Source organism: Lissotriton vulgaris, chromosome 1_1 (assembly GCF_964263255.1).
Source record: "Lissotriton vulgaris chromosome 1_1, aLisVul1.2, whole genome shotgun sequence".
Lineage (NCBI taxonomy): Eukaryota > Metazoa > Chordata > Amphibia > Caudata > Salamandridae > Lissotriton > Lissotriton vulgaris.
The window spans coordinates 1,193,221,065-1,193,237,013 of record NC_141685.1 but is presented as its reverse complement, the minus strand read 5'-3'; the positions used below and the strand labels follow the sequence as shown (position 1 = coordinate 1,193,237,013).

The 15,949-nt window shown below is 44.3% G+C and overlaps 1 protein-coding gene across 1 annotated transcript in view; it reads right to left on the bottom strand.

Moving 5' to 3' along the window:
- The window catches only part of LOC147748891 (myomegalin-like), a 1,575,921-nt gene that overhangs the window by 728,554 nt on the left and 831,418 nt on the right, over positions 1-15,949 (bottom strand). The window contains exon 19 of the mRNA XM_086928761.1: positions 7,162-7,274. Coding sequence (XP_086784887.1) covers positions 7,162-7,274 — 113 coding nt within the window. The remainder of the gene's footprint in view (positions 1-7,161; positions 7,275-15,949) is intronic.

Sequence of the window (15,949 nt, the reverse complement as noted above, 5' to 3'; positions counted from 1 at the left end):
TGTGCTGTCGTGCCAAAGGTTAAACGGTCCAGAGCAGGAGGTCGTTCCTTTTCCCTGAATGCGGCTAGGCTTTCGAACGGTCTACCCCTGTTTCTCAGGTCCAATTCAGATCTTACCGCTTTTAGGAAGCACCTGAAAACTTTTTTGTTTAATAAATAGTTCTGTTTTTTTTCCTGCTTCTGTCACTTGCCCAGCTGTCTATATACTGTTAGCTTTAGCGCTTGGACGCCTCTGGGCAGCTATTTGCGCTTTACAAAACACATTTTCATTTCATTTCATTTCAGGCTGTAGAATCTGTGGGGGACCGCTTGGCCTCCCGGCTTAAACACAAATAAAGGTTGCAGGCACCTGATGGAAGAACAACATCCTTTGGCAGCCTTGACAAAGTTTGGGGGTCACTTGCTGGCTCTTGGTGCTACCCAAAGGGTTATCCACTATATATGATATCTAGAATTGTAATAATCATGAGCACTTGTTGTTTACTTGAGTTTTCGAAGGGTTATTCACAAGGAAGGAGCTTTGTCCAGGTAGGATTGGGCTACCAGATTGGGAGAGGGAAGCTTTAAGGGACCAAGTTGCACTGACAGTGGTTCGCCATGGTGACATAATGCTGCAGTGGAGTATGAGGGAATGCAAGTGAACAGATTATGCATATACAGAAGCAGATGGACGGTCCTCAGCCGCTTGTTTTGTGTTTAAATACAAGTGGAATGAAACTTCCTAGCCCTTTGATCTGTTTAACTAGGAATGTGTGTGTGTTAAATAACTCCCGCAAAATGAGGAAGGTACTCTCCTATCTAGACCAATGAAGTGCGTATTGCGCTCCTGCAGGAGATACACTTTGCACAAAGGATTACTTTGCACATAGGATTAGGTTTGTTTACTGCAAGGTGGGTCGCAAGCACGTTGTTCTCCTCATATTCAACCTATGCTAGAAGAGTGGACGTATTAATAAAATACAGAATACCTTACAGTGAAGTGGGCTCTTCTACAGATTATTGTGGGCGATACGCTATCACATGGGGATGTTTCAGCCTTTTACAGTAACATACGTCAAATGATGGGTGTTGCTGAGAATAGGGTGCCCTGTGCGTCCTCTGCGGGGAAAGCTGGCAGCCCCTTCCCCCCCCCCCCCGAGATTCTCTTAGACCTGGTCTTCACAGACAAGCTAAAGGGGGGAAAAAGTAGAATTCTTTTAAAAGAAACAAGGGGTCGGCAAGCTCGATTGGCACTGTCTGGGAGGCTTTAACAGTCACTATTCCTGGCGACTGCATAACCAAGCACAGAAGAGTCCTTCTTCTCTGTGAAGAGACCTAGAGTGATTAGAGAGGGAATTCAATGTCCTAGAAATTGCACTGACCGATGCGGTGCAGGGGAATGTCCTAGAACAAATTAGAACTAAAAATACTGAATTCAGAGGTGTGGCAGAACATGAGTGCAAAAACAGGATAGATATGCGTGGGCCAGAAGCTATAGAAAGAGGTAGAGGCCAGGGACATCATTAGCTGCACTGATTAAACCCTTAAAAACCACAAATGAAATAAGGGAGATAAAAAGCACACAAGGAGTAACATACCGGGATCTGGTGGGAATCCTGAATGTATTCTTATACTACTATAAGGCACTTTACACACCTTCTGATTTTGCGTCTCAGGTAGCCCTAGCACATCTTAAGGCATTGGCACCAGTGGCTGCTCGCATACGGCGTGCTGCGGGATGGTGGGGCGTTAGTAAACTCGGACATACGACGGAACGGAAGATACTTTTCTCTGTTACGTCGTAAGTCAGAGTTTACTACCCCCCCACCCTGCCCTGCCTCTCCCCTGACCCACAGCCCCGCAGCATGCCCTATGCGAGCCGCCACTGGTTGGCAGTGGGATAGCTTAGTGATGGGCACAGACTTTCCCTGGAGCAGCCGTTTATATTGGACGAAATCTTGATGGTTATAGGATCACTGCCCACCTGTAAAAAGCCAGGAATGGCCGATATTCCAGCAGAATCCTAGAAGTGGTATGGTCCGCATTTAGCTAACAAACTACTGGCAGATCATGAGGAGGCCTGACAGAACGAGACACTGCCGCGAACAATGCATGAAGCAGCGATTCTCAACCTCCTGAAGCCAGGCAAACCCCAACCCTATGTGATTCCTATCACCTGAAGTTGCTTCGGGGCTCCCAGGAGAGACAAACGGGCACTGAGGCACAACCACGAGCCCCAGGACGGTGAGCGGAATGATCCATGCACTCCCAGTCACCGCAGCACGATGGAATCTATGACCCCGTGAATCGCCGATCGCACATGGGCAGTGGAGGCAGTCGCTTCAGGGACTACCCGAGTCACATAAACCCGGCGCCTTCAGGACAGAGGATGTGAGGAGGATAGATAAGCGCGGCAGCGAGAACGGCTCGGGAGGGCGACCCAACAATTAAGCGCTCATGCAGACAGTGTGGCCGGGAGCTTCAGGGGGGATGAACTTAGTGGCCTGACCCCATGATGGCACCCACACATACAAAGCCTGTAAGGAAAGGGGACACCGCTTGATGACACACAGACACAGGGTCTTTTCTGGGGCCAATGAGGAGAGACCCTCACAAGTCATAGCAGGCGCGCGGCCTGCAGAGATATGCTATACAAGATCACACCCAGTGCCTGACCTTAAGATGGCTGCCATGTTACACATGGCAAGATGGCCACGTAGAAGGGGAGCTCCGCCGAGGCTGGGACAACAGCCCGGATTATCCTGCATTTATCCAAGAGGGGCAGAGCTCAATTTGTCTGTATGTTTGTGGGAAGCCTCCCACTCTTATATGATAAACAGTGGCAAGGCGGACTGAGTGTACTGTGACTGAACTGTGGAACACTGCGGCGGCGGCCCACCATGAGGGATGTCAATCTCCTAAGGAAATCCTCGAGCGAAAAACAAAAATGGGTACCGGCTGTTTCTATCTCCAAGGTCAGAATCCCTGGCCTTACCCCAAGATAGCTGCCACAGTTTTCCCTACCATCGGACTCCGACCAGACATTGATCACATCCCCCATCGGCCTATCTGGTAGCCCCTGCTCCATCTCGGACTTGTTTTTACTCCCTCCCCCGCCTCCTTCTGTTACCTCTATCCTCGTAGCCTATGTATCTATTCAAAACCGTTTTTCCCGAACATTGAGACCTGAGCAACATGGCTGATCCCCGGTGGAGTTGCTAGAAAGCTAATGAGGAGATTGGGCTTGGTTTCCCCCTCGACCGTCACCTACCCAGCCGGACATCGGACACAGTTCTTCCTCATTTCCCTGTTATAGCTCCTTCCGCCCCTCCTTTCCTACAAATTCTCACATCCTCGTTATTTGTTGACTGCACCTTACTACGCTATTGTAACTGATGTAATTTGTAACGCAATGTTCCTCTTGTATAGAGCTCTGATACCTCAGGGTCTAGCCAGCGCTATATAACCTTCTCAAATCAAATAAACTAAAATCTGGTTTTCCTGAATGCTGAGACCTGAGCAACATGGCTGATGCCCGGTGGAGCTGCTAGAAAGCTAATGAGGAGATTGGCCCTGGTTTCCCCCTTGACCGTCACCTACCCAGCCAGACATTGGGCATAGCTCCTCGTAGTCTCCCCGCTATTACTCCTTCCTCCCCTCCCTCCTACGAATTTGTGAATCATTGTTTAAGTGTACTGTATCTTACTATGTTCTTGTATCTGATGTAACTCTTAACGCAACGATCCTAAATGTAAAGCGCTCCGATACTCTCTTGGGTCTAGTTTGCGCTATATAAAACGTTCTAAATAAAATTAAAATAAACTGCATTGTTGAAATATTGCCAAAATTGAAAGCAAATCAGATTGCGCTCTTTATATCCCACTTGGTCTGGGCAGACCAGTTGGGGTTCGTCCCGGGACCCTCCATAGTGTGACTATAGACGCCTGTGATATTTCTTGATGCCACCAAGGCATTTGATTCCCTAAAATAGGACTGTCCTTATGAGAAAGGGCATGCCCCACGCTTTTATGGGATGGATACAGCTCTTGTATTATAAGTCCATGGCAAGAATCTGCATGAATGGGGAGCTGTTGGAGTCTTTCGAGCTGGTGCAGGACACAAGGCAGGGATGTCCCCTTTCACTGCTTTTGTTTGTGCTGGGAGTGAAGCCGCTGGTAAACAGGCTCCAGCAGCTCTCCCCCAAACAATAGCTCAGATTTTCAAGCAGGCATATTCACATCACGTTGTACATATGAAAACCCAATGAAACTCTTAATATAATTCTGCATGAGTTCATACGATTTGCTACATACTTCGGTATACACATTAACTGGGAGAAATCTTGGATATTCTCGTTAACTTCAAATACCCCGAAACTCAAGCTAGGTTTCCCACTACGTTGGTGTACTGATGAGCTTAAATACTTTGGCATCTAGATACACTGGAGCAGGGAGGTAGTGATATGGGCAAACTATGGCACCACGCTTGCCACCATCACTGAACATATCCCCTGGTGGCTATCACTCCTGCTCTCCCTGGCAGGTCATATAGGGCTAATCAAGATGCTATTGCTACCAACACTGGTTCACTAATTTTTGATTTTACCACTCCTATTTCAAGCAGCCTTTTTTTTCAGAGAACTTAAGATGCAGGTGCATCGCTTGCACTGGGCCTGGAAGCAGACTCAAAAAAATGGTAAACACTTAGACTGCCATGCCATAAAGGTGGGTTTGAAGATCCAGGCCTGGAATTCAACTATCTCTGTGCCCGAGCAATCTTTGCATACCACTGGAATCAACTCACATCCATCCTTTCTAACCTGGCAGTGAAGTCAGATCATATGATGTCATTCTTGTCACAGTCCTTTATAGGAGCACCACTCACCACTAACCATAGACACTACGCTACATTGAAATGCACCATTAGAGCATGGGACAGAATTAAGAGAAAGACCGGGGGAGGTGCCCTTTATTCCATGCTATTACTACTAGGAAATCATTCATTAGTACCAGTCACACTTGAGCAGTTAGAGCAATACCAGTTACAAGAAAGGGGTCAGAGACACTGGGGGAACTTGTGTAGACAAGGCAGCCTCTTGACCCTGGCATACTACCTGGGAGATGACCGCGGACTCATCTGGTGGTATTTAGATATCACCACATTAGGGGAAAATGCAGTAGCAGGATTCCAGAACGAGCCTTCAATGTTTGCCATCCAGACTGCCAAAACTACTAGGCATCTAGTTCACAGCACTCTACCACAAGACCCAGGAAGAGATGGTGGCCCCAACTCTTGGGGCTAGGAAAAGCTGGGCGGAAGAACTAGGCCATGCAATTTCAGATGAGGTATGGAACTACGGCAGTATGCAAACTGGTCAAGCATCATCTATCAGTAAGCTCTGCATTATAATCTCAAAATGTCTGCAGCGAGCCTACTATACTCCCAATAAGCTATAAAGATATGGTGTAAGAGAGGATGACAGATGCCTGCGATGCCGTGGGGGTAAACATAGGATTCCTCCACCTACCTTGAGACTGACTTACGATTTATAAGTATTTGGATGAGGACTTTTCGCCCATGGACAAGATGATCGGGGGAGAAATGGCCATAGATCGAGCGTAGGCCTTTTGGGCTATGTCAAAATTGTTGAAGCATCATACAGGTAACCAGTGGCTTTGGGCATCTAGTTGGCCAAACGGCTGGTGGCCAACAGATGGGGCTTGGGACGAGCCACTGAATTAATGCAATTACTTGCAGAAATGAAATTTTGTAACAAGCAAATTAAAAATTGTACACAGAGATGCTATCCCGCCCTCCCGGCCTAAGGATATATGGCAGCCTTTTAGAACTTACCTCCCGCACCGATCCACGGATTGGTGCAGGAGTGGGTTAATATGTTGGTGGTGATAGAGAGACCTAAACACAGGGTGCTGGTCTGCTTCCTATTTGTACTACTGTCACACTGTCTGTAATACCACACCTTTTTGTCCCTCGTAGTAACTCAAGCTGTACAGTGCTGTAGTACTAGGGTGACCAGATTTTCAAAATTAAAAACCGGGGCAGGCACAGACATAGAAATGGGACTAAATGTCTTATTAGGTCTCAGGGCTTCTTATTTACAAATAAATATATATTTTCACATTACTTTACCTCATGTACTGTGAAGAGCTCCAGGGTCCAGCTGATGGTGGGCCTGGCCTTGCCCTATAGCCTCTGCAGCCCCAATTCACATTAATTAACTCCTGTTGTGCTGCTTAAATGAGGCGAAGCAGCACACCAGGAGAGTTTAAAGAATTGAACTTCTGTCCCTGTTTCTAAGATGGCCGGTCGAAATGTAAACCTGAACAACACTGTGATTAAGGTGCAGGTTCACCCGACCCTCCCTTAAAAACCGGGATATTTCTTTAAATAACCCAGTCACTAGCCAAAAACCGGGAAATTTCTTCAATTTGGAGAAAAGTGTCGGGACAAGGGGACACTTCTACAAAAAACTGGACCATCAACGGAAATCCGGGACGTCTGGTCACCCTATGCAGCACACAACTTGCTTATAGAGTTCTGAATATGTTATTTACCTCTCTCAAGATTGTTATGCCTTTCACAACATTGTATGTGCTGTCTTATACTGTTGGTGTGGAAGTTGAGTTAAAGACTAAATAAAACAAATATATTAAAACACTGAAGGATACATTACATATGGACCTACCACTAGTTCTTGAACTCACAGGGGATGTACTTGTCAATAAAGACCACATAATTGTCCCTAATTCCGAACAAAGAACTTTTAAAATATCAAGTATGAGAACCTCCAGAAAAAGCAATCTTACAAAAATTGTCATTTTGAAGTTTCTGGGGCTGGTCAATCAAATTTAAGTGTTTCCATGTGTTTCCTAGGGAATGAAAATAAATAGCCAAACAGGAGCTTAAGTATATTATGCACTCAGTGCATAAGAGAAAAAACAATGGCATTACGGTAAAAAAAAAGAAAAATTCAATTAAAAACTACAAAGAATCAAATAAAAAAATATGTGGCTGCAATATCAAGTTGTCACATAATATTTACTGTAAGTTGGCACCTGCTGCAGTCGATATTTTAAGAGACTATGTGTTCTACAGTAAGGTTACTGGCTCAAAAAATAAGCTTAAGTCTGCTTCACAAAGACAGGTATGCCCGGTTCCTTACCTTTTTGGGTGAGAGTGGCTATTCAACAGCTTGCTATACAGAAGTCTCTCAGACTGCAAAGCTTTATTAAGGGTGCATCTCTCAGCAACAAGCTTCTCCAACATGAGAACAAGCTGATAATAAAAAACAGTATGATAAAAGTTTAGGTAGCAACTTCATTCAATTTAATTTCATTGTAGTAGATATACTAGTGTGATTGCATCAGAGTTTTCTTAATTATTTGTGTGCGGCGTGTATCAAGGAAATGGGCTTATGTTTTTAATACTCTGGATTCCACACTTAAACCTGAACATATTACCTCCCCACTCATTTCTTTTCCCTTGTAGTTTTAGGTCTGGCTTGAAAGTACGGCTGTCTGCCAGACTTATTGTTACCAATTCTTAGAACATACATGGGGAGCTTTGGGACCGCCCACAGCAGTATTTCTCTCACTTCATGCTATTGGTTGTTAGGTGTATCATTCTGCATTCTAGGGAGTGCTTGCTCATGAAAGGCAGGAAGGGCTATTTTACAACTCAAAAGTGCACAATAGTCACATATTAAATTATTTATCTTATAGATGTACAAAATACAGGAAGCAATTGTTTTTCATTTCCCACTGCAGCGGTTTTCTATAATATTTTATTCAGTACTCAAAATGGAAGCTAGATCTATCAACATTTTCCAATGCTTGGTTGATAAGAGGGTTTTCACTCTAACTTTCTATTTTCTTTTCCTCTTTTGATGCATACGTACTTGTTATATTCACCCTGTGCTCTGCGTCACTGTCCATGTCGCGCGTTGTGCTCGCGCTGCCCGACTTCGTGACATGTCCTGTGTTCGGTCCAACGGTCGGCAGTTGCCCGTTTGGTCCCGTTCACGATGGTTGGGTTTTCTACGTCTTAACCTAAATAAATACCCTGATCAACACGACGCTGGTGTGCCGCCTTGTTACTATCTTTATAACATTTTGGCGACTCCTGAAGGCGGAGGGTAACGCGAGGAAGAAAAACAGACTTAGCCGGAAAAGACGACGCGAGAAAGGAAACCCGACCAGAGGAGATTTTCACGGACAAGAGAAAGCGGTTTTAAAGTATAACGTAAGCCTCAACAGAAGGTATGTTAGAAAATCGCTCACCGTGAAGGGAACTGTGATTAAAACTGTCTTCGCCCCAAGCGTGACGGAGCGTTAACTGTTGTTCCTTAGCCCGTCAACGCAGGCGACAGCGCCCCCTTGGTGCCATTAGTCTTAAAGGGGAAATCGTAATTTAAAAGAAAGGCAGTACCAGTGAGCCCCACCGCTCGGAGGGCGGAACGAATTAAAAGGGAAACGCACCACCAAAGGGAAAGCGTTTTTAAACAAGATACCAGCGCAATTCTGCCTACAGTGACACACTCACTTCTAAGCAAGTTCGCCTCTGTGTGTCACGCAGCCACAAACACGTTTGTCATTAAAGACGACCGTCTTTGGAGGAAAGCAAATTTACAGTGACACACTCACTTTAAAATCAACCTCGTCACAGTGTGTTACTCATTTTCCTTCAACATAAACGTCAGTGACACACACACTTTAAATTGGGACATTACGAACATTGCTGAGTGTTTAAAATTTTCCTGTTTAACTTATCCTCTTGTGTGATTTGTGTATTACTCTTGGGTATTCACTATGAATGTGAACAATGCCATTCAAGCACCTGTCCCTTTTCTAAGTGCCCCAGGTGAACCCTCAATGGAATGGCATGACTGGTGTGAGGCATTTGAGAATTATATCATAGCCTTGAATGGTACAAAGTTTTCTGCCATCAGGAAGAAAGCTTTGCTACTGGGTGCCCTGGGGAAAGAGGGACAAAGAGTGTTTAAATACTTGCCAAATCCGCCTCTTGACATTGATGATGTTTACAAAGATGCTCTGTTTAGACTTTATACTAGATTCGCTAAGCAGGAAAATGTTGTAATGCGCAGGCACAAATTCTACACTGCCCCTCAAAGGGAAAATGAAACAATTGATGAATTTGTCTCTAGGCTGAGGGAACTCTCTGTGAAATGTCAGTTTGGGAACATACAGGATGAGATGATTCAGGATCAATTAATCGTACAATGTTTTAGCAAAAAAACACAGGAAAAGTTGTGGGCAGCTAAAAACCCCACCCTTACTGAGGCAATTACTATTGCTAAAGTCGCTGAAGAAAGCGATAGGTGTATGAAGGAGCTTAAAAGAATACAACTGGGACACACTAGTTGTCAGGAAGTTGCAAGCTTACAGGCAGATGCTTCAGAAAGCATAGGTTTAATACAAGGGAAACAAACAAATAGGGGGGGGAAACCCACAACCTCTTTTAATAAAAGTGGATGCAATATAGTTCAGGAGAACTTAGAAATTATTCTTAAGAAGCATGAAAGCATTTTCAATGAGAAGTTGGGGGAGGCCATTGGTTACCAACATGTCATCAAAACCAAAAAAAGTGTAGCACCTGTGAAACACACCGCAAGGAAGATACCTCTATCTGCAAGAGATGAGGTCAGAAAGATCATCAAGCAGTTATTAGAGGACGATATAATTGAGCCTGTGGAGGCCACACAGTGGTTGAGTCCAGTGGTGATCACACAGAAACCGGACAAATCCTTGCGCTTCTGTGTGGACATGCGGAGTCTTAACAAAGCCGTGATAATGGATAACTTTCCGCTTCCGAACATAAATGAAATTGTCCTGAGTTTGGGTGGAGGAAAGATCTTTTCAAAATTGGACCTTCGCAGCGCATACCACCAGGTAAAGCTTCATCCGGACTCAAAGCAATTTACATCGTTCATCACTCCGGAGGGTACATACCAATTCAAAAGACTTCCTTTTGGCCTCTGCTCTGCAGCAAGTGCTTTCCAAAGGATCATTACAGATGTGCTCAAAGACATTGATAGGGTAGTATTTTTCCAGGATGACATCCTGATTCATGGTTTGGATGTTGGTGACCATGATGTTATTCTGGATAAAGTTCTCACTGCTCTTTCAAGGGCTGGTTTAACATTGCGCAGGGAAAAATGTGTGTTCGCTGTTGAGGAAGTAGATTACCTGGGGTACCACGTATCTGGCCTTGGTATACAACCCAAAAAAGATCTTGTAAGCGCAATATGTAATGTGTCTGAACCTGATGACAAAGACAAACTAAGGTCTTTTATGGGCATGGTTGAGTACTATGTGAAATTCGTAAAGAACTTTGCAGAAAAGGTTGAACCCTTGCGAATTATCATGCGGAAAGGGAAAGGTTTCACTTGGGTTGCAGATCAGAGGAATGCCTTTTTATTAATCAAACAAAACATATTAGATGCTAACATTCTTTCAAGTTTTGTGCAGTCATATCACACCATCCTCACTGTTGACGCCAGTTCTGTTGGGATTGGTGCGGTCCTAACACAAAAAGGGGGTGGCAAACAGAACACTGTTGCATTTGCGTCGCGTTCTCTGACTGAGACCGAAAGGAATTACTCGGTCATAGAGCGTGAAGCATTGGCGGCTGCGTGAGCAACTCGGTATTTCAGGGTGTATTTGTGGGGAATCACGTTCACACTCAGAACAGACCATAAGCCTCTGTTGAAGGTTTTAGCCCCTGGGGGGATTAGGAACTGCTCAGGGAGGTTAGCGAGACTTGCTGTTAGTGTACAAGAGTTCACCTGTAATGTAGAATACTTGCCTGGTTGGTGCAACAGTGTTGCGGACTGTCTATCTAGATTACCTGACACTAAAGAGCCGCCTAAGGAGTTGGTGACCGAAAATGTGGTCGCGTTTTTAGATGACTTAGAAAGTGATTTACCCAGTTCTATATCTAGGCGGGAATGGATTGAGGAAATGGGGAAAGATCCTGTTATGGTTGGCTTAATCAAGATGTGCAAAGAAGGGGTGTCAAGGCAAAGTACGGTCTCACCTGCTCTTAGGCCTTATGTTCAGTTACAGGATGAGATTTCTTTACAGGGCGAGCATATCCTTGTGCGGGGCGAAAAATATATACCTCCGGTATCCCTTAGACCCCGTATCATTGCCTTGGCGCATGAGGGCCATCTAGGCCAAACCCTTACTGGCAAACGTGTCAAAGCTGATTTTTGGTGGCCGGGGGTAGATGCACAGGTGAAGAGTTGGGTTGAGCAGTGCCAGCCGTGCAAGGAGTCTGAAAAGAGGTTACAGGTTTGTGCAAGTAAAGATGGCATGGGGAAAATTATTTCTGACGATGGTGTGTGGCAGAAGGTCTGCATTGACTTCATAGGTCCCTTTCATGATCTAACAGATGCTGAGAAATTCGCCTTGGTATTGGTGGATTCAACTTCAAGGTGGGTTGAGGTTGCCTTCATGAAAAGCATCACTGCTGAGTCCACTGTCAAGGTCCTTGATGAGATATTTCGACGTGAGGGTATTCCCTCAATGGTGTTAACGGATAATGGCACGCAGCTTACCTCTGCCATTATGGAGGATTATTTTGTTTTTCTTGGATTAAAGCATTTGCGTACGTCGCTCTACAACCCACAAGGGAATGGACTCTGTGAGAGAATAAACAGGCTTGTTAAGGGCACTATGCAGCTCGCTTTAGCGTCAGGCCGCCCTGTGCAGAAGGAGATTAAAGAAATGCTGTGGGCATACCGCACAACTGCTCATAGCAACATGTCTGTAACACCTTTTGAGCTCATGAGGGGGAGGGTGCCAGGCACGAAACTCATTCCTACTTGGCTGCATGAGGAAAAAAACAAGGTGGGAGGCAACATCCTGGGAAAAGCTGTCTCTACCAAAATAGCTGAAGGGGACCTGGTAAAAGTTAAACCTGGAGGTAATCAGAGGATGTTCAACAAATTTAGGGGACCCTACCAGGTAAGGTCCGTAGTTGGCAATTATGTTAAGTTGCAAAATGGTCAAACGTGGAACCTCCACAGGGTAGCACTTTACCAGAAAAGGGTTAAATCTGTTCCTTCAGCTCAAACTTCTAAGAATGTGGTTACTGATAGGGTTTGCAGACCTCTTCGCTGTAAGGTTGCTCCTGCCTATTTGAAAGACTATGTGTAATCTCGTCTGTTTAAGGGAGGATGTGGGGTTGAATGGCCTGTTTTATCTTGTCCTGCATTCTCAAGAGTAAGTAGTGTGTTCAATGCTGCTTTGTTTTTCTTTGTGTTTCACCTTTTCTTTGCAAAAGGTTACTATGAGCTTTTGACTTATTTATTCTGTTGCATTCTTTTCATTCTCTGTGTAAGGAAAAGAGATGTGTTATATTCACCCTGTGCTCTGCGTCACTGTCCATGTCGCGCGCTGTGCTCGCGCTGCCCAACTTCGTGACATGTCCTGTGTTCGGTCCAACGGTCGGCAGTTGCCCGTTTGGTCCCGTTCACGATGGTTGGGTTTTCTACGTCTTAACCTAAATAAATACCCTGATCAACACGACGCTGGTGTGCCGCCTTGTTACTATCTTTATAACAGTACTCCATTTCTTTTTGTAACTCACTTTCACCACTAACCTCTTACCTATATAATTTGATATGAGCAGTACATTTCTCTTGCAATGTTACTTCATTTTCTCCACCTTAAAGATAAGTTACTTACTTTCAGCTGCACCTTTTTTGGTAGAGACTAGACTCTATCCAGCTACGGATTCTGTACCTTGTAAATATACAAGGTGTCAGACTGGATCTGGAAACATTCCGAGAAATTCCCTCACGCATCAGTAGGTGACATCTTGTGGGTACGCGAAGGATCTTTACATATAAAGGCATTACCTCTATGTGCTGACCTCAGTTTTATTTTTTTAACTCTGTCCATGTTAACTTGATGTGGAACCCATAGAAATTACCATGTGACAGTCTTCAGGTGTTTTCAATTCATGGGACCTAATTAATGGGCGGTAGGAGTCCATTCCATAGAAAGGGTAGGATAGTGACGAATCTGTAGTTAGATTTAGTTTCTACCAGACAAGGCATAAGGTAAGTAATTTATTTGTATGATAGCGACTTCTAATTGCAGACTCCTTACCTTGTGAATAGATACCAATGCAGTACCTCCCTAGCTGATGGGTCTGTGGAATGGCTTTGACCAGAAAATCCCACTAGACCTGGCTATCCAGGAAGTAATGCTTAGTGAGTGTTTGGAGGGACGTTCAAATAGCCTGGCAGAAGTCCAATACATGCACACCACGCTCTAGTGCAATGGTAGCGGCCTTTGCTCTGGTGGAATGGGCATGCATAGTACAATCCATTGTGAGATGATTCTCTGGTGCGCCACTTTTAGTTTCGTAGCCCCAGAAAAAATTATAAAAAGTTGGTCACCCTGTCAGTATTCCAGTGAATGATTAATATAGAAGAAAAGGGCTCTTTTGGGTTAAGACGATATAGTCGGTCATCCTCCCTGGATGAAAGAGCAGTTGCAAAGAAAGCTGGTAAGGTGATGGATTATCCTTTGGGAAAAGGCATGATTACCTAGAGCAGAAATGCTGCTTTTGTTCGAAGCACCTATTTGTCTGGAAAGATCGAAGTGTGTGGTGGTACCACAGACGTCTGCAGTTCACTCAATTCCCTAGCCAATGTTATAGCAATGAGGAAAACTGTTTTGATGTTTGACAGGCATAGAGGACAAATGTGCAACAAGGTCAAAAGGAGTGCACATGAGATAGGTGAAAACCAAATTAAGGCCCCACTGTGGCATCAGAAATGTGGGTCTATCCATTCAAGAAGAGCATCACGATTGGTGATTTGAAGAAAGGTTGATCCAGTAAGCATAGAAAAGCCAAAAGGACAGGAACATAACCTTAAACTGTGGTCACAGTGATGCCTGGATGTCCCAGTGAAAAGAGAATACAGAAGAATGTAGGGTAAACTTGCTTGCAAGGGTTGAACATGACAGAAGAACACAAAGAAAAAAACTTCTCCCAGTGTCCTGCATATACAGTGCTGTCAGAATAACAGCAACCAATTCCGGAGGGAATTGAAGTCATTAACTGTGGTCGGTCAATCTCCATCTGGCCAACAGTTCAAGGCATCACACTCGCAACTCGCAGAGTACCAAACTCCAGTGAAGGTCAAAGGTGTCTTCTTATGAGGACTGCCTTGGGAACTCCAATATTTAAATGTTTTGACCATGCATGTTTTAGAAAGTAGCAAATAGCATCGAGCCAGAATTCTACCCATTGCTAGAAGACACTTTGTGCCACCTCCGAGTGTAACTGATATTCATAATCTAGCAGCCAAAGGCGGCTGAGATTGCCTGATGTTGCCTTCAAAGATGCTGCCAGGTGTGGTACTATCCGGGAAAAGTCCTGAGCGTTCAGCCACTTCCGTAGACGTACAGCCTTCTGGCACATGATGGAAAATCCCACATTGCCTTGTTTGCTGCTGTTGGCAGTTGTGTTGTCTGTGAGCAGCTGTACCCATTTCCCGTTGATGGTCGGGAGGAAAACTGTCACTGCCAAGCGTATTGCTTCCAAATCCAGCAAACTGATGTGGGGGTGAGCTTCTGCCAGAGATCAGAATCCTCTGATATCCAACTCTTCCAGGCGGCCTTCCCCAACCCAGCAACAATGAATCCATCACAATTGTTAATTCGGGGTAAGGAACTGAGAGGTGCCTGCCGATGGTTCATTTGTGTCCGAGTAGCCACTATTGTTGCAGGTTACTTCGACATCTGTATGGAGTCAGATTGCCTAGTTGCTGAACCCATTGAGATTAATGTTCCCACAGCAGAACCCGCAAGTGCTATCTGGCGTGGTCGACCAGCAGGATGCAGGAGACCAAGAGGTCAAAAAGCCTCAGAGCCGACTTCACCGAGACCTAGGCTGCAGGTTAAAAAAAATCGGGATCATAGCCCCAATGCCCTGAACTTTTGGGGTGGAGAAATGGCTTGGAAAGTACGTATCCAGGTTGGCTGTGACAAAGGGGACCTCCTGTGAAGGAGTCAGGTGTAACTTTTAAGCTTAACAAGGGATCTCCCAGATTTAATTTTAGGTCTACAGGAGGGAGAAAAGACAAAAACTGCAAGAAAAATATACCTCTAATCTGACCTATTTATTTTCCAAAGGTGAATTAATCTACATTTTTCTAAGGATGCAACATTTAAGAAAAGTATTCAAACAGACATATTATTCATCACTTTTTTCTATTTATTTTCACTTTCTTGACTTCAGGTAAGCAAACATTTTTTATATATATGACATTTTTTTGGACATTTTTTACAGTACAATTTAGATATGTCAGTGCTAGAAATTCATTAAGTATAATGAAAAACTTCGTATGAACCCACATATTGAATAAAAAAGTACTAACAGTCTCACAATCATTCATTCTACATCACTCTCACAAATACATACATACTCATACTAATGACAACAACACAATGGCAATAACATAAATAGGTAATACAACTGAGAATCTCACAATATCTATACAGCTATACAGCTATATAATCACATTTCTTTGTTTTGATGGTACAACGTTTGTAGATTGCTAATTCCTTTTATTCTTTTTTCTTTCTTATCCGTGGGTCTCAGGTGTATAAAGCTTACGTACGTTTCGGTGTACTCGTAATTTAAATCACCTTCATCAGGGCCAATTACTATGTTTGCAGTTCCTAATCTTAGTAGTTGCTTTTTCTAAAATGTCATAGTTGTAGCTCCTTTGTACAAAATGTTTTGTAAGTTGAGTTAGCTCGCTGGTAAAGTCATTTTCAGTGCTACAGTTTCTCCTGATTCGGGTCATTTCCCCAAAGGTAATTGCTCGAATCTGGCTCCTTGGGTGAGCACTAGTCGCGTGTAAAATAGAGTTACACGCTGTTGTTTTGCGGAAGAGTTTGGTTTCC